General features: G+C 49.3%; 1 protein-coding gene across 1 annotated transcript in view; it reads left to right on the top strand.

Annotated features, from left to right (window-relative positions):
* LOC135829517 (uncharacterized) overlaps positions 1-21405 on the top strand; it is a 66418-nt gene that overhangs the window by 38581 nt on the left and 6432 nt on the right. The window contains exons 10-11 of the mRNA XM_065341918.1: positions 4934-5010; positions 15060-15383. Of these exons, the coding sequence (XP_065197990.1) occupies positions 4934-5010; positions 15060-15379 (397 nt within the window). The 3' untranslated portion in view covers positions 15380-15383. The remainder of the gene's footprint in view (positions 1-4933; positions 5011-15059; positions 15384-21405) is intronic.

Genomic DNA, 21405 nt, shown 5'->3' with positions numbered 1-21405 from the left:
ATCAAACGCGCTCCGAATATGGCCATTTTGTACACAACTAGATGGTGTGGCTATCTGCTTGCACGCTGTGACGTCATGACCTGGATCTGGGTGATGCGCGCTCAAATTCGCACATGTTCGATTGGGCGTATCTGACGAACCATAGGCCGCAGCCTCCTCGGACAAAGACCATTCGACTCAGCGCCCCGAACTCTACGGACTGTGAAATTTAAATTTTTCACCTGACTTCCCCTTTAAAAACACATTTCCCTATTTGAAGTACATAATCAGATGAAAGTAAAGATTGCAGATGTGCAACACAACTGGCTATGCTATTGTGTTGATAAACACAACCAGTTTAGGAAGTTTTGCTTGTACAAGGCCACCACCATGCCTGAGATACCAGGGTGGCAGATGCAGCACATGACAGCGAGGGTAACTTAGTAACTCTCACTACGAATGGCCCACAAAGTGCAAACCTCGTTAGCTGCATCTATTTTACCCTCACTCCGAATACAGTGTAGTGAGTAGCCAGTTGACAGTGGTTGTCAGAGCAGTTAACTGCATGTAAAGCGGTTCACGCTTGCATCACAGCATTTGTTAACACAGTACACGCTCACTGGTCTCAGCACTGGTCTTGAACTCAGAACCTTGGGATTCGCAGGAAAGCCCACAACCACTCCGTTGAGTGCATGAACGGGTGTCCAGCCTAAAGCCTAGTGTAAGGTAAAGTGTGTGAAGAGAACTGCGGGCAGAAGTGTAGGCAGTAGTGTAGGCTGTAGTGTAGGCAGTAGTGTAGGCAGTAGTGTAGGCAGTAGTGTAGGCAGTAGTGTAGGCAGTAGTGTAGGCAGTAGTGCGGGCAGTAGTGTAGGCAGAAGTGTAGGCAGTAGTGCAGGCAGTAGTGTAGGCAGTAGTGTAGGCAGTAGTGCGGGCGGTAGTGTAGGCAGAAGTGTAGGCAGTAGTGTAGGCAGTAGTGTAGGCAGTAGTGTAGGCAGTAGTGCGGGCAGTAGTGTAGGCAGTAGTGTAGCCTGTAGGCAGTAGTGTAGGCAGTAGTGTAGGCAGTAGTGTAGGCAGTAGTGTAGGCAGTAGTGTAGGCAGTAGTGTAGGCAGTAGTGTAGGCAGTAGTGTAGGCAGTAGTGTAGGCAGTAGTGCAGGCAGTAGTGTAGGCAGTAGTGTAGGCAGTAGTGTAGGCAGTAGTGTAGGCAGTAGTGTAGGCAGTAGTGTAGGCAGTAGTGTAGGCAGTAGTGTAGGCAGTAGTGTAGGCAGTAGTGTAGGCAGTAGTGCAGGCAGTAGTGTAGCTACTCCAGTAGTGTAGGCAGAAGGGTAGGCAGTAGTGTAGGTAGAAGTGCAGGCAGTAGTGCGGGCAGTAGTGTAGGCACTAGTGTAGGCAGTAGTGTAGGCAGAAGTGTAGGCAGTAGTGTAGGCAGTAGTGTAGGCAGTAGTGCAGGCAGTAGTGTAGGCAGTAGTGTAGGCAGTAGTGTAGGCAGTAGTGTAGGCAGTAGTGTAGGCAGTAGTGTAGGCAGTAGTGCAGGCAGTAGTGCAGGCAGTAGTGCAGGCAGTAGTGTAGGCAGCAGTGTAGGCAGTAGTGTAGGCAGTAGTGCGGGCAGTAGTGTAGGCAGAAGTGTAGGCAGTAGTGCAGGCAGTAGTGCAGGCAGTAGTGTAGGCAGTAGTGTAGGCAGTAGTGCGGGCAGTAGTGTAGGCAGAAGTGTAGGCAGTAGTGTAGGCAGTAGTGTAGGCAGTAGTGTAGGCAGTAGTGCGGGCAGTAGTGTAGCCTGTAGGCAGTAGTGTAGGCAGTAGTGTAGGCAGTAGTGTAGGCAGTAGTGTAGGCAGTAGTGTAGGCAGTAGTGTAGGCAGTAGTGTAGGCAGTAGTGTAGGCAGTAGTGTAGGCAGTAGTGCAGGCAGTAGTGCAGGCAGTAGTGCAGGCAGTAGTGTAGGCAGTAGTGTAGGCAGTAGTGTAGGCAGTAGTGTAGGCAGTAGTGTAGGCAGAAGTGTAGGCAGTAGTGTAGCCTGTAGGCAGTAGTGTAGGCAGTAGTGTAGGCAGTAGTGTAGGCAGTAGTGTAGGCAGTAGTGTAGGCAGTAGTGTAGGCAGAAGTGTAGGCAGTAATGTAGGCAGTAGTGTAGGCAGTAGTGTAGGCAGTAGTGTAGGCAGTAGTGCAGGCAGTAGTGTAGGCAGTAGTGCAGGCAGTAGTGTAGGCAGTAGTGTAGGCAGAAGTGTAGGCAGTAGTGTAGGCAGTAGTGTAGGCAGTAGTGTAGGCAGAAGGGTAGGCAGTAGTGTAGGTAGAAGTGCAGGCAGTAGTGCGGGCAGTAGTGTAGGCAGTAGTGTAGGCAGTAGTGTAGGCAGTAGTGTAGGCAGTAGTGTAGGTAGAAGTGCAGGCAGTAGTGCGGGCAGTAGTGTAGGCAGTGGTGTAGGCAGTAGTGTAGGCAGTAGTGTAGGCAGTAGTGTAGGCAGTAGTGCAGGCAGTAGTGCAGGCAGTAGTGCAGGCAGTAGTGTAGGCAGTAGTGTAGGCAGTAGTGTAGGCAGTAGTGTAGGCAGTAGTGTAGGCAGAAGTGTAGGCAGTAGTGTAGGCAGTAGTGTAGGCAGTAGTGTAGGCAGTAGTGTAGGCAGTAGTGTAGGCAGTAGTGTAGGCAGTAGTGTAGGCAGAAGTGTAGGCAGTAATGTAGGCAGTAGTGTAGGCAGTAGTGTAGGCAGTAGTGTAGGCAGTAGTGCAGGCAGTAGTGTAGGCAGTAGTGCAGGCAGTAGTGTAGGCAGTAGTGTAGGCAGTAGTGTAGGCAGAAGTGTAGGCAGTAGTGTAGGCAGTAGTGTAGGCAGTAGTGTAGGCAGAAGGGTAGGCAGTAGTGTAGGTAGAAGTGCAGGCAGTAGTGCGGGCAGTAGTGTAGGCAGTAGTGTAGGCAGTAGTGTAGGCAGTAGTGTAGGCAGTAGTGTAGGCAGAAGGGTAGGCAGTAGTGTAGGTAGAAGTGCAGGCAGTAGTGCGGGCAGTAGTGTAGGCAGTGGTGTAGGCAGTAGTGTAGGCAGTAGTGTAGGCAGTAGTGCAGGCAGTAGTGTAGGCAGTAGTGTAGGCAGTAGTGTAGGCAGTAGTGTAGGCAGTAGTGTAGGCAGAAGGGTTGGCAGTAGTGTAGGTGGAAGTGTAGGCAGAAGTGTAGGCAGACGTGCAGGCAGTAGTGCGGGTAGAAGTGTAGGCAGTAATGTGGGCAGTAGTGCAGGCAGGACTGAGGAGGGCGGGCTGGACTGATCAGCGTGGGAGGGAGTGTGGGAAGGAGTGCCGGCAGGAGTGTGGGCAGGAATGCGAGCAGAGAAGTGAGGGGAGGAGCATGAGCGTGTTCAGAAATGCTGTCAGGAGTGTAGGCAGGAGTGTGATCAGGAATGCGCGCAGAGAAGTATGGGCAGGGAATTGTGGGTAGGGAGTGTGGGCAGAGTGTAAACTGTTCTTCTGAAAGGGGGTCTCCTGGGGAAGCTAGGCCCGCTCACACTGTGGCCAGTGACTGTGTGGGTGCACTAACCACGGATGGCATAATGTCAGCCAGTAAACACATATCCGTGAACCTGGAGCCATGGTAGAGAAGTGTGGGCAGGGGAGTGTGGGCAGGGGAGTGTGAGCAGGGAAGTGTGGGCAGGGGAGAGTGGGCAGGGGAGTGTGGGCAGGGGAGTGTGGGCAGGGGAGTGTGGGCAGAGAAGTGTGGGCAGGGGAGTGTGGGCAGGGGAGTGTGGGCAAGGGAGTGTGGACAGGGGAGTGTGGGCAGGGGAGTGTGGGTAGGGAGTGTGGGCAGAGAAGTGTGGGCAGGGGAGTGTGGGCAGGGGAGTGTGCGCAGGGAGTGTGGGCAGGGAGTGTGGGCAGGGAAGTGTGGGCAGGGGAGTATGGGCAGAGAAATGTGGGCACAGAAGGGTGGGCAGGGGAGTGTGGGCAGGGAGTGTGGGCAGAGAAGTGTGGGCAGGGGAGTGTGGGCAGGGGAGTGTGCGCAGGGAGTGTAGGCAGGGGGTGTGGGCAAAGAAGTGTGGGCAGGGGAGTATGGGCAGAGAAATGTGGGCACAGAAGGGTGGGCAGGGAGTGTCGGCAGAGAAGGGTGGGCAGGGAGTGTGGGCAGAGTAGTGTGGGCAGGGAGTGTGGGCAGGGAGTGTGGGCAGGGAGTGTGGGCAGGGGGAGTGTGGGCAGAGAAGTGTGGGCAGGGAGTGTGGGCTGGGAGTGTGGGCAGGGGCAACGTGGGCAAAGTGTGCAGACAGGAGTGTGGGCAGGAGTTTGGGCGTAGGCAATAGTATGAGCAGGAATGCGTGCAGGAGTGCGGCCAGTAATGTGGGCATCTACATGAGTGTGTGCAAGTATCGAATTATGTCATTAAATGGTTAGTATGTTCCATGTTTGTTCGTTTTGAATGGTTTCGTGAGTTTGTATGTGTGTGTGTGTATGTGTCTGTGTGTGTGTGTGTGTGTGTGTGTGTGTGTGTGTGTGTGTGTGTGTGTGTGTGTATGTGTGTCCCATATGGTGCAGTGGTATGTGTAGCGATTTCCAATCGATAGGTTGCGGGTTCGATTCCCGACGATTATGGTCACACACGTCTTTCTTCTCTTTCTCAGACTCTTCCTGACTTTTCTTTCATTCTCCTGGGTGGTTACCAACAGCCAGTGCATGCCGGAGTATGTGGTGTGACGTGTGTGCGGGAAAAAATAAATAAAAAAGACCAAAAAGTAGGGATTCACTGGCCAGAAAAAGCCACTTCATAGCTGTGTGGTGTAGACCAGGCTGAATAGTGGCGGTCAATTCTTCAGCCTTGCAAGCTGTTGAATGGTGCAATCCCAGCATAAGTTGCTATGGCTTCTGCTGTAGCATCGCTATCATCGCCTCCGGCGATGGGCGTCCAATGGTCCAATGGTGTGTGTGTGCGTGTGTGTGTGTGTGTGTGTGTGTGTGTGTGTGTGTGTGTGTGTGTGTGTGTGTGTGTGTGTGTGTGTGTGTATCTTCAGCCATGGCATGTGGTCAACAGACGAACGCATTGCAAACCTGTATGAGGAGGATGAAGCGAAGCTCTCTGAACAAACAGGTGCGTTATTCCTTTTAACATAATACTGCTCTCTTTATCCTGTTCTTATCTATCTGCACTCAACCCGCGATATTCATGTTAAAACAAAATGGCGTCACGATTTATTGAAAGTGGTATAGTTGGTGGAACGAGTGTTCAAACCCATTTGAACTTCATACTGTTCGTCTTCTTTTTGACATGCTCCCTTTCCATCGTCCTTAGCTTTTGTTTGTTGAGAGCTGTTTTGGCTTTCTCCTATACCTCTGGGGGATGCCAAGTGATGGTTTTGAGAGGCTGGTGATGGCTGTGAGCGAGAGTTGGCCGATCGGCGTCGTCCTCGCTATAGCGATGAAAATACTAGTTACTGCGCACCTGGCAGATATCACAACACGTCGGAGCGTCCAGGAGCAAAGGAATCTTGGGTTTTCACTGGAATCTAGTTCCTACAGCATCGTGTAGCCCACCGTCGGTGAATGGCGGTCCAGAAAGGTCGAAACTGGTCTTCTGCAGCATCGCGCAGTCCTGCGAGGCACACTGAATACGCCTGTCATGTATTCTACAAATAAAAATCACGAAGTAGTGGACTTTACAGTGATGAGTCTATCCTGTATGCTGCAAAAGACGCAGGAAATGTAACTGGTGTCTGTACACTCAGGGACTGGACGCCAACACCCCAGTCTTCTCCTGCAGGATCTGTTTGACATTGACATTATGCAGTAGGTCGGCATTGACCTGGTTTGGCAGCTATCGTAATAGTATCTGCCTGGTTGGATGTAGCAGGTTGGTGTTTGCTCGTCGTCCAGTCCGGAATTTTCTTGTAACTCACGGTGGAGTACGCGCAGGGTTTGTGATCATCCCTGTTCACTTCAATATTATCAAACACAACGTTCCCTTTGTCACTCATCTTATCCTTAGTACTGAATTTGCTGACAATATTGCACCATACTTGTCACAACCTACCGCCACTGCTGGCGGTGGCGACTGGTTCGTCAATGGCGGTGACCAGGCTGACTGACTAGCTTCGAGACAGCGGCCTCGTTGTCAACCCCGCGGCAGCCTAAAGGTTGATTTTATCGATCCAGCCTCAGCGCCATGTTGACGATGCCCTAGTGACTGTGTGTCATGGATTGCCTTGCCATCAGCGGTCATTGCCGTCCACCTTGATGCAGCCCTCAACAACTGGCTCAGCCCATGGGAGTCTCAAGTGGACAACATTGTTGCCAAAGTAGCTCAGAAGATTGGTGCATCGTGGTGTAGGTGAGCACATAACTAGGACTTCCCAGCGCCTATTTGTCCAGGCTGCGATACTATGTGATATGCTGTACTGCACATTCTTTTCAGCACTGCAAGGCCGGCAGCTGGACCGACTGCAGGGGCCGCGCACATGCAGGCCGCCTGTTGCCAGTGCAGCATTCTGGAACGTTCCTTCTGAGATCCGTGGAATAATAACTTTCTTTGCTTCAAAGCAAGTTGCTTACCTTTCTGTTGTGCTCCCAGTGTCCTTACAACAATAACCTACAGCAATGTTTTATTTTCCTTTCCATTCCCCAACCAATGAATACTACGATGTCGATTCTATTTCTTCATACTTTGGTGTGTGCCCGCGCACGCACGTGTGTGTGTATACCTCACTCGCCACTCGAAGTTCTGTTCCCCATCACTGGAACACTGCCTGTTCTTTCAGGACCTGCCATCATCTGCGGATGGGCATTCAATGATTGTATTGTGTGTGTGTTTCATTCAGAATCAGATCCGCTATCATTGTTATTAGAGAAAATCTGTGGGTTCACATCCAGTGCATTTTTAGATTTGCGTGCTTTTCTCGCCACGGGCGCATACATGGGACATTGTGTGTGTGTGCGTCTGTGTGTATGGGAATATTGTCTGTATCGGCTTTTGGTACTAATGTTCAGGTCTGTGCTTGCATGTGTGAACATTAAATTGTTCGGTTCTGTGCATGCTATTGCTATGTTGTATATTATTGTATGTATGTGTGCATTTCCACGAACAGTGTAGACAGCGTGGAGAGTGCATTCATCCCTCATCAACCACTTCCCCTTGGGCTTACGAGAGTTTTTTCTGCGTACCTCTCTGATACTGTATTGATGCCGGTACCTGTACCTCGATGTGTTCCTCTATCTGCAGTCGCCTTTAACCTTCGGTCAAGTTAACGTTTATTGTGCTCTATTTATCGTGCGAATCAAAATAAACAATAATAACACAAGTCGTGCTAGAGTGACGACATGTGCGTGTAGTAGGGTTGATGCGATGGGACGTTATAATTAGGTGGAACAGAACACACATTGGGCAGATTGATTGGGCATCATTGATTGTGCTCAGTCTAAACAGTGAACATAATAATTATCTCCAGTGACAGACTGTAGCGGCTAGCCTCCAATAGGTAGCTGGCACTAGTCGCTACTGCTTGTTTGACAGGTGCCGCCAGAACCCCTGTTGTGTCATGCTATAGATGCACATGCCCTGTTCTGGGGCATACTGAGGTACTTTGATTTTGTTGACTGCATGTAGACAGCATCCAATAGTAGTACTCGTAGACCTTGGCTCTTTGTAGGTCAACCACCATCGCATGGATCGATCGGTGACTATGCACTTGGAGGTTGGAATAGCCCGCGCTGAACAGATCTTGCCATGGCCCAGGGAGTGAACTCGCTTACTCGACTATCCCGGTTTTAGTTAACCAGCATGAGTGGTGCAATTTGTCCATACCATGCTGCGAGCTCACAGTTGTTTGGGCAGGTTTTGAGCTGCACCACGAAACAAAGCGAAATAACGGCGTGACTGTAGAGCAAGGAAGCGGCGAGACGGCACTTCCAGGACGAGACAGGCAGTAGAGATGTGTTCACAGCACGAGCAACCTCTCAGACCCTGCCGGTACTCCACAGTAACAAGAAAATGTCGGACTGGACGACGCGCCAATGCAAACCTGCTACATCCACCCAGGCAGATAGCTGCCAAACCAGGCCAATGTCGACCCACTGCATACCGGTATGTCAATGTCAAACAGATCCTGCAGGAGAAGACTGGGATGATATTGGCGTCCAGTGTACGGACACCAGTCACATTTCCTGCGTCTTTTGCAGCATACAGGAGAGACTCATAACTGTAAAGTCCACTACTTCGTGATTTTTATTTGTAGAATACATGACAGGCGTATTCAGTGTGCCTCGCAGGACTGCGCGATGCTGCAGAAGACCAGTTTCGACCTTTCTGGACCGCCATTCACCGACGGTGGGCTACACGATGCTGGAGGAACTAGATTCCAGTGAAAACCCAAGATTCCTTTGCTCCTGGACGCTCCGACGTGTTGTGATATCTGCCAGGTGCGCAGTAACTAGTATTTTCATCGCTATAGCGAGGACGACGCCGATCGGCAAACTCTCGCTCACAGCCATCACCAGCCTCTCAAAACCATCACTTGGCATCCCCCAGAGGTATAGGAGAAAGCCAAAACAGCTCTCAACAAACAAAAGCTAAGGACGATGGAAAGAGAGCATGTCAAAAAGAAGACGAACAGTATGAAGTTCAAATGGGTTTGAACACTCGTTCCACCAACTATACCACTTTCAATAAATCGTGACGCCATTTTGTTTTAACACGCATACGGTCCACTGCCCTTCAATTTGAGTGCTGTTACCATTGTTTTCTTAGTCTGTCTGTATGCTATATACATACACGAAAACACACAAAAATACATACCTTCTTGCTCTGCAGCTCGGGGATCAACGGATTTTGTCTACGCTCCTGGCCTTACCCAGTCGAGCACTCTACCCCTACACTGCAAGCTAGCTATGGACGCTTCAAGGCCAATGCAACTGGGATATTCCCTGAAGAATATCCCTCTACCTTCACCCAAGCAGTACCGGAAATGTCTAATTGACAGGATTGAGCAAGTCATCAAGCGTATGAGGTGGGCTGCCTTGTTCTACCTCAATGGCGAGGAACGCGAAGAGGAGCAACCAGAACGCTTCGGCTTCAGAAGCAGGACGTGTCCTCCGCAAGTCGATGAACTGAAGGCCTTCGAAGAGGACCTCATTGGCGTGGCTGAAACTGTCAGCTTCCGCCAAGTATCAGACAGCCTCCAAGACACTATGAGAAAAGACACCAAAACGATCAAAAACTCTAAGGACATCATCGTGAAAGCCGATAAAACCCGGAATTTGTACGAAGTACCAAAAGAGCAATACAGCAAGCTGATGAGGGAGAACATCACCAAAAATTACAAGATCGCGCCTGAGAATCCTTACGATGAAGTCAACAGCGAGGCGAGGGAGATCGCAGAGGATCTAAATCTTCAAAACAGGATGGATGTACTGGCTAAGTCGGAGGCATTTATAACACTGAAAGACCACAAAAACAACTTCGCTAGGGCGCTGCCCTGCAGACTCATTAACCCTTTGTCCTTTCGCCCATACTTGAACCGTACACCTGTGTACGGTTCAACCCATGCATGTTCAAAGTGACCTGGAAGCTACGCGGATCACCCGATCCACATGAAAATTCACGTGCACACAGCCTATGCTATGTAGAGGATGATACACGGGTCGCTGGGGCTAGTTGCCATTTGAAAAATTTCAGGAAATCAAAGTCGAAGTTTGCTTGCGCCGTGACTTCCGACATGGCAGCACGCAGGTCGCTTGATGCAGATGAAGCGCTTGTTTGAGGATAGCTGGAGTGACCCAAGCGACAATCCTATGTCCTCTGATGAAGAGAACAAACTGGACGAAGCCTTAGTAGAAGGTGTTAATTCTGATTTAGATGACGACGCGGATTATGATGTCGTAACCGTCGACCCAACTGTCGGACATGTCGACCGCTCCGTTTGAGCGCAGGATCGGCGGAACAGCACTCGCGTGGTGAAGAGAGTGTACCACCGCCGTGTCTTACCCGTCGTGGAGCAGCAGGGTCAGCTAGAATGCCGCAGCACGTGGAGCGGGAGCGTAGTCCAATCCCAGAGAGGTCCAGATCTCCGTCACCTGCGCGCCGTCAAACTCATGGTCGACAGCCGCGCAGAGCGAGGAGAGTAGCCGCACGGGGCCGCAATGTCGAGCATGTCGCCACTGGCACTCCTCTGGCTAATGCTCCGTGTTTGCCCAACATGCCAGAGGTGCTACTCCCGGTCATACTTGTACAAATTGCACATTATTATACATAGGAAAGAACTTGAACTTTGAATTTTGCCGATTTTTGCCAAAAAAATCATTTTTGATACTTTTGTTTAGCCACGCCTATCTGAGGAATTCAACCCAAACTGCATTTTTAGTTCACAATTATCATAAGCTTTCAGGAAAACATAAAGTGTACATACAAAATATCAGCTGCTTGGGAATGGTGAGTGGATTTGTTGAAGCAGGTACCCCTCACATACATTTTGGGTAAAAGGACAAAGGGTTAACCCAGCCAAATCGGAAGTGGGTGTGGTGAGCAAGGCTATACTGGAGAAGATCGTGGCTGCTGTGTGTCGCCAAACGGCCGTGAACCTATGGAGGAGCACCATGTCAGTGATCGAGTGGTTCAAGGAGATACCCGACAAACAGCGCCACACGTTCCTATGCTTTGACGTGGTAGAATTCTACCCGTCAATTGGTGAGCAGCTCCTCCGTCAGGCCTTATCGTTCGCAGAGCAATTCATCACGATCGAGCCGCGTGAAATGGACATCATCTTTCACGCCCGGAAATCGCTCCTATTCCACGATGGCCGCCCCTGGATGAAGGACAAGGGCGACATGTTTGACGTAACAATGGGAAGTTACGATGGCGCCGAGACGTGCGAACTTGTGGGGGCCTTTCTTCTCAACCAGCTCTCAAGCCTCGTCGGTAGATCCGCTATCGGCCTCTACCGAGACGATGGACTGGCCGCCCTCAAGGACACCAGCCCACAGGCTGCAGACCGCCTCAGAAAAAAGCTGACGGAAATATTCAAGCGCTTCGACCTAAAAATTACCATCGAAGCGAACTTGAAGGTGGTGGATTTCCTGGATGTCACCATGAACCTGGACACCGGGAAATTTCAACCCTTCCGAAAGCCCAATGACAACCCGCTCTACGTCAGCAAGCAGTCCAACCACCCGCCTGGGATTACCAACAACATCCCTGCTGCTGTCAACAAGCGCCTTTCTGCTATATCGAGCGACGCGGAGGCATTCAACCATGCACCCCCCGTGTACCAGACCGCATTAAAGGCCAGTGGATACACCGAAGTGCTGAGCTTTCAGCCCGAGGCACATGAGCGCAGGGGCAGGAAGAACCGCAGCCGGAAGGTCATATGGTTCAACCCTCCCTACTCCAAAAACGTTAGCATAAACGTCGCTGGTAGGTTCCTGAGCCTTGTCTCCAGGCACTTCCCGAAAACATCCAAGCTCGGGAAGATTTTTAACCGTAACACTCTGAAAGTGAGCTACAGTTGTATGCCCAACATGTGAGCGGTCATCAGCAGCCACAACAAGAGCAACATGCGAGAGCCAGAACAAACCAAGGCATGCAACTGCAGAATTAAGGAATCCTGCCCGCTGCGCGGAGAGTGCCAGACGAAGGAGATTGTGTATGAGGCCACTGCAGAATCTACCAGCAAGATTTACATCGGCCTATCAGAGACACCTTTCAAAGCCCGTCACGCCAACCACCTGACCTCCATGCATCATGAAAAATACAAAAACAGCACTGAGCTCGCAAAACACGTATGGGAGCTGAAGAGTGAGGGAAAGCCGTTGACCATCACATGGAAGGTGCGGGAGAAGAGCCGATCATACAGATGTCAGTCAAAAAAATGCAATCTTTGTACCGCGGAAAAATTCCACATCCTGACTACACCCAAGAAGCTCCTACTCAACAAGCGGTCTGAGATGGTCTCGAAATGCAGGCATGAGAATAAGTTCCGCCTCGCAAATTTCACACCTATCACATGAACTGACCAAGTACTGTACTGCACTTTGCCTGAGCACCCATTATTATTAATAACACAATCCCTTGGCCTGTTGTTGGCGATGCCACTCTGCTCATGCCTGCCCGTCACCAAACGACTCCCTACTTGTAGTGATCTCACTGGGCCATTGCCCGCCACCCTCCTGGCACCCCCACCCTCCCCCCACACATCTGCTGTACACTGCCTCCCCATCGCCTCTTTCCGCACTTTCATGCTCACACCTGCCTGTTGCCCGCCACCCTCCTGGCACTTCCACTGTCGCGCCTTGGCCCGCGCCAGCTTTCTCCCCATACCTCACACCAGATTTAGCGCTAAATTTGTTTATGCTTGTGGCCCTATGTGTTTATAAGCATACTGTTGGGTAGACCCGAGTATCAGTTGTCTGATGATTGCCTAGCGGCATGAAACTCAGAGTTACAACCAACCTGAACGTCCTCCGCTGAGTCTGCTATGTACCTTCTTGCTCTACATACACTGGCTTATACTTCATTCCATATTCGCCCTCATGCAATTGGCTATCTACATAAGTGGTGGATATTGCTAGATATTCACCACTTATATTCACCACTTTTCGATATTTACTGTAAAGAGAGCAGTACTCGGCGCTGCGCTTGATTTCTCTTCAGTCAGAGCACCAGCGATGGCGAGTGCCGTAGAAAGGTTCTACGCTAACTTCCGCAAACAGGACTTTTCTGAGTACAAGAGAAATTCCTTGCTTGCCGCTGGGTGCTGAATCCGCATGTGACCAGGTGGTGAAAAGTTATCAGCCAGCAAGCAAACAAGGTTTTGGACGCTCGACATGTCGATGGATTGCGAATCGAGCGTCAAGCAAGGAATTTTGTTTGTACTCAGAAATGTTCTGTTTATGGGCGTCGGCGTAGAAATTTTCCAGGGCACACGACAGCTCCGGAGCGCTGCCTGAAAAGAAAATATGGGAGGGCAGAATCACTTAGATTGCTGTCTATTAACCGACTCCCGAAAATGATGCTCACAGATTGGTCAAGTCTTCTCATCGAAACGGATGATGATTGGCTCCCGTAAAGCAAGAGCGTGTTCTCCAAGGTGATTGGCTTTAGTGTGTTCTCCAAGATGATTGGCTCGAGCGTGTTCTCCAAGGTCGTCGCGTCCCGTGCCACATGCACCAGTACGTGTCCACGATCTGTCCTAACAAACTTGAACAAGATTCTGTCAAGAACACAGTCATCGCTCTCCGATTCATGCAAGAACATGCCAGTCGGCAGTGAAGTAACAACGACTTTCGTTAGTTCTGCGTACATGTACATGTATGACCACCGTGACTCGTTTGTTGAGCTGTAGGGATGATAGGGTGAATATGGAGAGGCATAAGTCTATTAATAATAGATATTACATATAGACAGACATACAGGCAATAGTAACTGTTTTCTGATGATCGCTTAGTGCGTGAAACTCAGAGTTAAAATACTATCTTTGTCCTTTTATTGTCTGAACCGGCTCTGCCTCTCGGTATTGAGCACTCTCTTGGACAGCCTGGAACATCTCTGTTTTACAGACAGTCATATTCATAAATAGGAACAGCACACTAATTGAAGGACAGTTGACCGCAGATAGATGTGAACCGGATAACGAGAGAAGTCTAGACGTTATGACTGAGAACAGAATCGTTTAAATAGAAAGAAGACAGTATGCACGAGGATTGCAAGGATGGGTGACAATGCAGAACAGCGCTGCTTCTTGAAGCATGTGGGACGGTCAGATTAATTTTCATGGACCGCACCAGGCGGAAAAAATCCTCGCGCCGAAGCACAGTGAGGGTAAAAACCAGGTGCATGTCCCCAATGGTGATTGTATGGCATCATGTAAGCAGGCAAATCACATCATAGGAAAAGTTTGAAAAGCAATATTTATGTGCATAGAAATGAAGGCTGGAAGGGCAGGGACACTGATGAGATTCAAACCTGATTGAGGAAGCCAGGAAAAGAAACAAGGATAAAAAAATTCATCAGATGCCATATTTGCAACCGAAAAATATTGCCCGAGAAATATTTTCTTGCCTACCTCGCTGCGCTTGCCTGTCCAGAAATTATTTTTTTAAACGTCCGGGCTTCGAAAGTGCTTGGCTTATGTTGAGTGGATGAGTCAATAGTGCGTGACTTATCACAAGTGTGTGGATTAACAGTCTGTGACTAATCATGAGTAGACAGATCACCAATCTCATTGCACACCTATCCCATAATTCTGTGTATGCCTGGTGATGTAAAACAAACTGTATCATCTTGTCTTGAAATATGCTGGAGAAAAGAAAAGCATTGCAAGCACCGTGAATGCAAATACCACGCCAGATACCTAGGTGCAGAAATCTCGTTATTGTCAGGTACCTAGGTGTAGGAATCTCGTTATTGGCAGGTATCTAGGTGTAGAAGTTTTGAAGCAATCTCGTTAATGTCAGATGTGAAAACTGTGGCTTCATTCATAGCAAAGTCAACCAGAGTGTTCTGGCAGCATGCATTATGAGGCGAATGCACAACTTTAAAACTTGATGTCGATAAGGACGCGTTCAGCTGATAAAACAAGTCAAGAATAGTATTAGTAAGGCGGACGTTACGAAACAAAAAAAAGAGAATAATTATGATGAATCAAAATGCAAAATTTCCTAATCATTTTTCATGACACAGTCATCAGGGAAAGCTATTATCTCCTCGTCGCTTATTTAAAGTTGAATGTGCTCAATACACCATGTGTGCTCCTTGTATGCTACTGCTAGTTACTTGTGTGCAAATGTCTACTTCACACTATCTTGCAACACAATTTGATCTATGGGCTTGCTCAGGTCTCAAAGAGAACTTCTGTTTGCATGGGATTCTATACGGAAAAAAAGAATAATTTCCTCTGTGGATAAGGAACGCATGACTGGTTGGGTATGTGTGTTATGCCTACCTTTAGGATTTGATACATATTCCAATATCTCCTTGTCGCTTTTTTAATAAAATTGACAGGCTGGAAGAGTTTCTAAGGGTATTTGATCATTTGACGTAACAGGCAATTTGTCTGCAGTTTTTTATACTGCCTTTGCTGCTTTGGCAGAAACAGTACCGGATCAGATTGTACATTGGCCTTAGCAATTATGATCACGTTCTTTTCTGCTTTTCAGAAACGTTCTTGAAGAACCCATTCAAGCATGCCACCTTTATTGATGATATCCACATCTGGCTGCAATCACTAGGTGCTGCTGGCCTACGTAGCAAAGCACAGGGATACGGCTTCTTTACGGATTTTCCTCAGATGAAAAGGCTCATGATCACTGAGAAGTACGATGGTAACGAAGCCCACAACTGTGAGCTGCTGGATATCATCATGGCACAGGAACGTGTTGGCTACATCAAGCTGTGCAAGATCGTCAAGGGTTATGGACAGTACACAACACGGCTTGAGCAGATGAACAGTTTGCTGACGGAGAGTGATCGAGTCTAATCAGGTCAGTGATCAGCACACTCCTATCTGATTACATCACCACTGCCGGTTGCCATGACAACTGCTTGAAAATTGTTTGGCTGCTTGAAGGCCCTCCCATACCCAATTATTCCCGTAGCTATGCAGAAGACGTTACTTCAGTAACGTCTGGTGCTAGCCAGGGTCCACACAGCTTTAATTTGGTGTTTGTGGCGGACGGACCTCCGTCTGGTGCTATACTGTATCTGTCCCGTATCGTGCCGTACCATCAAAGACAGCTTGTCACAAACAGCTGGCCACAATATTCAAATAGGGCTATCAAATGCAAGATCACAACGTGAAGCAACTTGGAAGAATGAGTATGAATGCAAAGTGTATCGGGTAATGCATGTAAGGCGATTGTGTGGGTTCGAATCCCAGGTTATGCCTTGAAAAAACAACAGGAGAATTGAAAAAATTATAACATATAACATGACGACCTGCGAAACCTGAAATCTGTTTTCAACGAAACGATTACGAGCCGAATCAAACTTTCGTTTCGCATTCGTTTCGTAGCTAATGCGAAAGGTCCCTAATATCTATATTTTACGGATGGCCCGTAAGCAACTCGGCCGGAAATTCAAGCAAGTTAGACGTCCTTCTCGCCACTATCGTCGCTAGAGAAAGAGCCCAAAACGTTTGATCCGGCGAGCTGCTGCACATTTCATTGCTTGTTTCACTTCTCCTCTTCTTGAATCACGCTCAAAGGTAGTGCGTGCCTGCCACCTTGCCGCTCAGAAGCTGAGCGAGACTGCCCGCGTTTTGCCTGTCATTGTTATCCCATTCGTCGCAATAATGCCATTCTTTCAGACAATAAGGCAAAGCCATATCAGTGTCCTGTTTTTCAAATCGCCTCTGAGTCTCAAGCTTGTCGTACTCTGCTCATCAGCACCTACGCGAGCCGCTGGTGCTTGTACATGCAGTGCAGTGATAGTTTCCGCTTGCACACCTATGTGTAGATCTACTGCACCTCACTTCCTAAGTCACAACGACTTGCACCAGTCTTTTCGGCTGGTTTCCTGAATGTCCTTTGCACGAGCGTTTCCCTCAGGACTTAGTGTTTATTTTGATTAGCTCCTTTGCCCGGTCCTCTGTGAGCTTCAAAGTATGTCCGCCAAATTGGTCTCACGTTATGGAGATGTCGACATGAGCTGCAGTTTCTTCGTCAGCGACTTGCTGGTGATAACTCTTCACTGGGCGCTGTACTGTGCGAGCACAGATATTCAAGGTCGCGAAGCACATTTCCAGCTTTTCTATAACTCCCCGCGGTAAACCATTCTCGCCACTAGACAGCTGGAAGTAGGCAGAACAATTTATTTTACTATATTCTCCTTCGCTCTGAAATGCGAACATCCCGACCTATTTTACGCACTGGAGCGGAGGTTGCAGCGTTTTCTTGCGCAGACGGAAGTGTTCCTTGGCGGCAGCTCCAGTCAAAAAGACTCAAACGAACCGATCGCAACTTCTGTGATGGTTTGTGCTGCCATGTTGTCGGAAGCAATGCTCAATGGCTATGTTACGATGGTGAATCGGTGGTTCCATGTCATAATATAACACAGGCAGAACACCAAAAAATCAACTTATTATCAGTTCGAAGATAAGCGCCAATTTTAACCAGACGGTATGCCAAGGTATGCACTGAAGTGTGTTTACAGTTCATTTCAAAACTATAGACGCGTACCTAGGCAAAAACCGTTATGCCAGCATCTATACCACATAAAATCTGTGATCACTTTGTGCATAATTTTTTTCCAAATTGGGCGTCTGTTGTCCAATCGGTTAGAACCTATATGAGAGTAATTGTGGAGCGGTCCTGAGCAATATTCCGAAATCTATTCTCAAAAAGGTCAAGCCGAATTTGAAATAATTATTTCAAAAAACCTACGCGTCTATAGTTTTGAAATGGACTGTAGTGCATGTGTATGTGTGTGTGTGTGTGTGTGTGTGTGTGTGTGTGTGTGTGTGTGTGTGTGTGTGTGTGTGTGTGTGTGTGTGTGTGTGTGTGTGTGTGTGTGTGTGTGTGTGTGTGTGTGTGTGTGTGTGTGTGTGTGTGTGTGTGTGTGTGTGTGTGTGTGTGTGTGTGTGTGTGTGTGTGTGTGTGTGTGTGTGTGTGTGTGTGTGTGTGTGTGTGTGTGTGTGTGTGTGTGTGTGTGTGTGTGTGTGTGTGTGTGTGTGTGTGTGTGTGTGTGTGTGTGTGTGTGTGTGTGTGTGTGTGTGTGTGTGTGTGTGTGTGTGTGTGTGTGTGTGTGTGTGTGTGTGTGTGTGTGTGTGTGTGTGTGTGTGTGTGTGTGTGTGTGTGTGTGTGTGTGTGTGTGTGTGTGTGTGTGTGTGTGTGTGTGTGTGTGTGTGTGTGTGTGTGTGTGTGTGTGTGTGTGTGTGTGTGTGTGTGTGTGTGTGTGTGTGTGTGTGTGTGTGTGTGTGTGTGTGTGTGTGTGTGTGTGTGTGTGTGTGTGTGTGTGTGTGTGTGTGTGTGTGTGTGTGTGTGTGTGTGTGTGTGTGTGTGTGTGTGTGTGTGTGTGTGTGTGTGTGTGTGTGTGTGTGTGTGTGTGTGTGTGTGTGTGTGTGTGTGTGTGTGTGTGTGTGTGTGTGTGTGTGTGTGTGTGTGTGTGTGTGTGTGTGTGTGTGTGTGTGTGTGTGTGTGTGTGTGTGTGTGTGTGTGTGTGTGTGTGTGTGTGTGTGTGTGTGTGTGTGTGTGTGTGTGTGTGTGTGTGTGTGTGTGTGTGTGTGTGTGTGTGTGTGTGTGTGTGTGTGTGTGTGTGTGTGTGTGTGTGTGTGTGTGTGTGTGTGTGTGTGTGTGTGTGTGTGTGTGTGTGTGTGTGTGTGTGTGTGTGTGTGTGTGTGTGTGTGTGTGTGTGTGTGTGTGTGTGTGTGTGTGTGTGTGTGTGTGTGTGTGTGTGTGTGTGTGTGTGTGTGTGTGTGTGTGTGTGTGTGTGTGTGTGTGTGTGTGTGTGTGTGTGTGTGTGTGTGTGTGTGTGTGTGTGTGTGTGTGTGTGTGTGTGTGTGTGTGTGTGTGTGTGTGTGTGTGTGTGTGTGTGTGTGTGTGTGTGTGTGTGTGTGTGTGTGTGTGTGTGTGTGTGTGTGTGTGTGTGTGTGTGTGTGTGTGTGTGTGTGTGTGTGTGTGTGTGTGTGTGTGTGTGTGTGTGTGTGTGTGTGTGTGTGTGTGTGTGTGTGTGTGTGTGTGTGTGTGTGTGTGTGTGTGTGTGTGTGTGTGTGTGTGTGTGTGTGTGTGTGTGTGTGTGTGTGTGTGTGTGTGTGTGTGTGTGTGTGTGTGTGTGTGTGTGTGTGTGTGTGTGTGTGTGTGTGTGTGTGTGTGTGTGTGTGTGTGTGTGTGTGTGTGTGTGTGTGTGTGTGTGTGTGTGTGTGTGTGTGTGTGTGTGTGTGTGTGTGTGTGTGTGTGTGTGTGTGTGTGTGTGTGTGTGTGTGTGTGTGTGTGTGTGTGTGTGTGTGTGTGTGTGTGTGTGTGTGTGTGTGTGTGTGTGTGTGTGTGTGTGTGTGTGTGTGTGTGTGTGTGTGTGTGTGTGTGTGTGTGTGTGTGTGTGTGTGTGTGTGTGTGTGTGTGTGTGTGTGTGTGTGTGTGTGTGTGTGTGTGTGTGTGTGTGTGTGTGTGTGTGTGTGTGTGTGTGTGTGTGTGTGTGTGTGTGTGTGTGTGTGTGTGTGTGTGTGTGTGTGTGTGTGTGTGTGTGTGTGTGTGTGTGTGTGTGTGTGTGTGTGTGTGTGTGTGTGTGTGTGTGTGTGTGTGTGTGTGTGTGTGTGTGTGTGTGTGTGTGTGTGTGTGTGTGTGTGTGTGTGTGTGTGTGTGTGTGTGTGTGTGTGTGTGTGTGTGTGTGTGTGTGTGTGTGTGTGTGTGTGTGTGTGTGTGTGTGTGTGTGTGTGTGTGTGTGTGTGTGTGTGTGTGTGTGTGTGTGTGTGTGTGTGTGTGTGTGTGTGTGTGTGTGTGTGTGTGTGTGTGCCCTACCCGTAAGCCAACAGCCAGGAAGCTGTCACTGCGATCAGTGCGACAGATGGTTCCGGAGCAAGGGTGGATTTGCCCGACACAAGTGCTCGCCAGCAACATCACCAGCAGAGGCATCTTCTGACACACTTGAGTCACCGGTTACAAACAATATGTCCTGCGAACGCTGCAGCTTCCACTGCGCCCGCTGCAACCACTGCGCCCGCTGCAACCGCTGTGTGCTATCGCGCCAAGGCATGAAACGTCACAAGTGCAGCCGTGGCTCGGCCAGAGCAACCAACACAGACCGTAGCTCCTTCTGCATCGTTTGCAATTGCGGTCGGCGTTTCAGTAGACCACAGGACCTATCCCGTCATCGCCCCTACTGTTCCGAACCTGCTCAACCCCCCATGGGGTCCGCATAGCCAGAATATGGCAGCGCGTCCAAGGTCCAAGGTCCAAGGTGTGTGTGTGTGTGTGTGTGTGTGTGTGTGTGTGTGTGTGTGTGTGTGTGTGTGTGTGTGTGTGTGTGTGTGTGTGTGTGTGTGTGTGTGTGTGTGTGTGTGTGTGTGTGTGTGTGTGTGTGTGTGTGTGTGTGTGTGTGTGTGTGTGTGTGTGTGTGTGTGTGTGTGTGTGTGTGTGTGTGTGTGTGTGTGTGTGTGTGTGTGTGTGTGTGTGTGTGTGTGTGTGTGTGTGTGTGTGTGTGTGTGTGTGTGTGTGTGTGTGTGTGTGTGTGTGTGTGTGTGTGTGTGTGTGTGTGTGTGTGTGTGTGTGTGTGTGTGTGTGTGTGTGTGTGTGTGTGTGTGTGTGTGTGTGTGTGTGTGTGTGTGTGTGTGTGTGTGTGTGTGTGTGTGTGTGTGTGTGTGTGTGTGTGTGTGTGTGTGTGTGTGTGTGTGTGTGTGTGTGTGTGTGTGTGTGTGTGTGTGTGTGTGTGTGTGTGTGTGTGTGTGTGTGTGTGTGTGTGTGTGTGTGTGTGTGTGTGTGTGTGTGTGTGTGTGTGTGTGTGTGTGTGTGTGTGTGTGTGTGTGTGTGTGTGTGTGTGTGTGTGTGTGTGTGTGTGTGTGTGTGTGTGTGTGTGTGTGTGTGTGTGTGTGTGTGTGTGTGTGTGTGTGTGTGTGTGTGTGTGTGTGTGTGTGTGTGTGTGTGTGTGTGTGTGTGTGTGTGTGTGTGTGTGTGTGTGTGTGTGTGTGTGTGTGTGTGTGTGTGTGTGTGTGTGTGTGTGTGTGTGTGTGTGTGTGTGTGTGTGTGTGTGTGTGTGTGTGTGTGTGTGTGTGTGTGTGTGTGTGTGTGTGTGTGTGTGTGTGTGTGTGTGTGTGTGTGTGTGTGTGTGTGTGTGTGTGTGTGTGTGTGTGTGTGTGTGTGTGTGTGTGTGTGTGTGTGTGTGTGTGTGTGTGTGTGTGTGTGTGTGTGTGTGTGTGTGTGTGTGTGTGTGTGTGTGTGTGTGTGTGTGTGTGTGTGTGTGTGTGTGTGTGTGTGTGTGTGTGTGTGTGTGTGTGTGTGTGTGTGTGTGTGTGTGTGTGTGTGTGTGTGTGTGTGTGTGTGTGTGTGTGTGTGTGTGTGTGTGTGTGTGTGTGTGTGTGTGTGTGTGTGTGTGTGTGTGTGCTTCACTGGGGGCAGGGTTACCTGCAGTTGGATCCCAGGACGGATACCCTGATGCCGTCAATCCTTTTTCTGCACCTTGTCCTCACCCACTTACTGAGGTGTGGTGAGCCCATAAGTGGGATCATTTTCAAGTCCACCCAGAGTTTTGGGGATTTCAGGGGGTGTCGGCCGTTGGGCGGTTCAATAGCCAATTGAGTCATCTTTCCAAGATTCCTTTTGAGTCTCTCTCCCCTCTCCCGGGGAGACCCACGTGACCAGTTTTGGCAGTGAGCAACAAGTACAAGTACAAGTACAAGTACAAGTGTGTGTGTGTGTGTGTGTGTGTGTGTGTGTGTGTGTGTGTGTGTGTGTGTGTGTGTGTGTGTGTGTGTGTGTGTGTGTGTGTGTGTGTGTGTGTGGGTGTGGGTGTGGGTGTGGGTGTGGGTGTGGGTGTGGGTGTGGGTGTGGGTGTGGGTGTGGGTGTGGGTGTGGGTGT

The sequence above is a fragment of the Sycon ciliatum genome, chromosome 13 (genome assembly GCF_964019385.1).
Source record: "Sycon ciliatum chromosome 13, ocSycCili1.1, whole genome shotgun sequence".
Lineage (NCBI taxonomy): Eukaryota > Metazoa > Porifera > Calcarea > Leucosolenida > Sycettidae > Sycon > Sycon ciliatum.
Note: the sequence above shows the minus strand (reverse complement) of the source record. Positions and strands in the feature narration are given on the sequence as shown.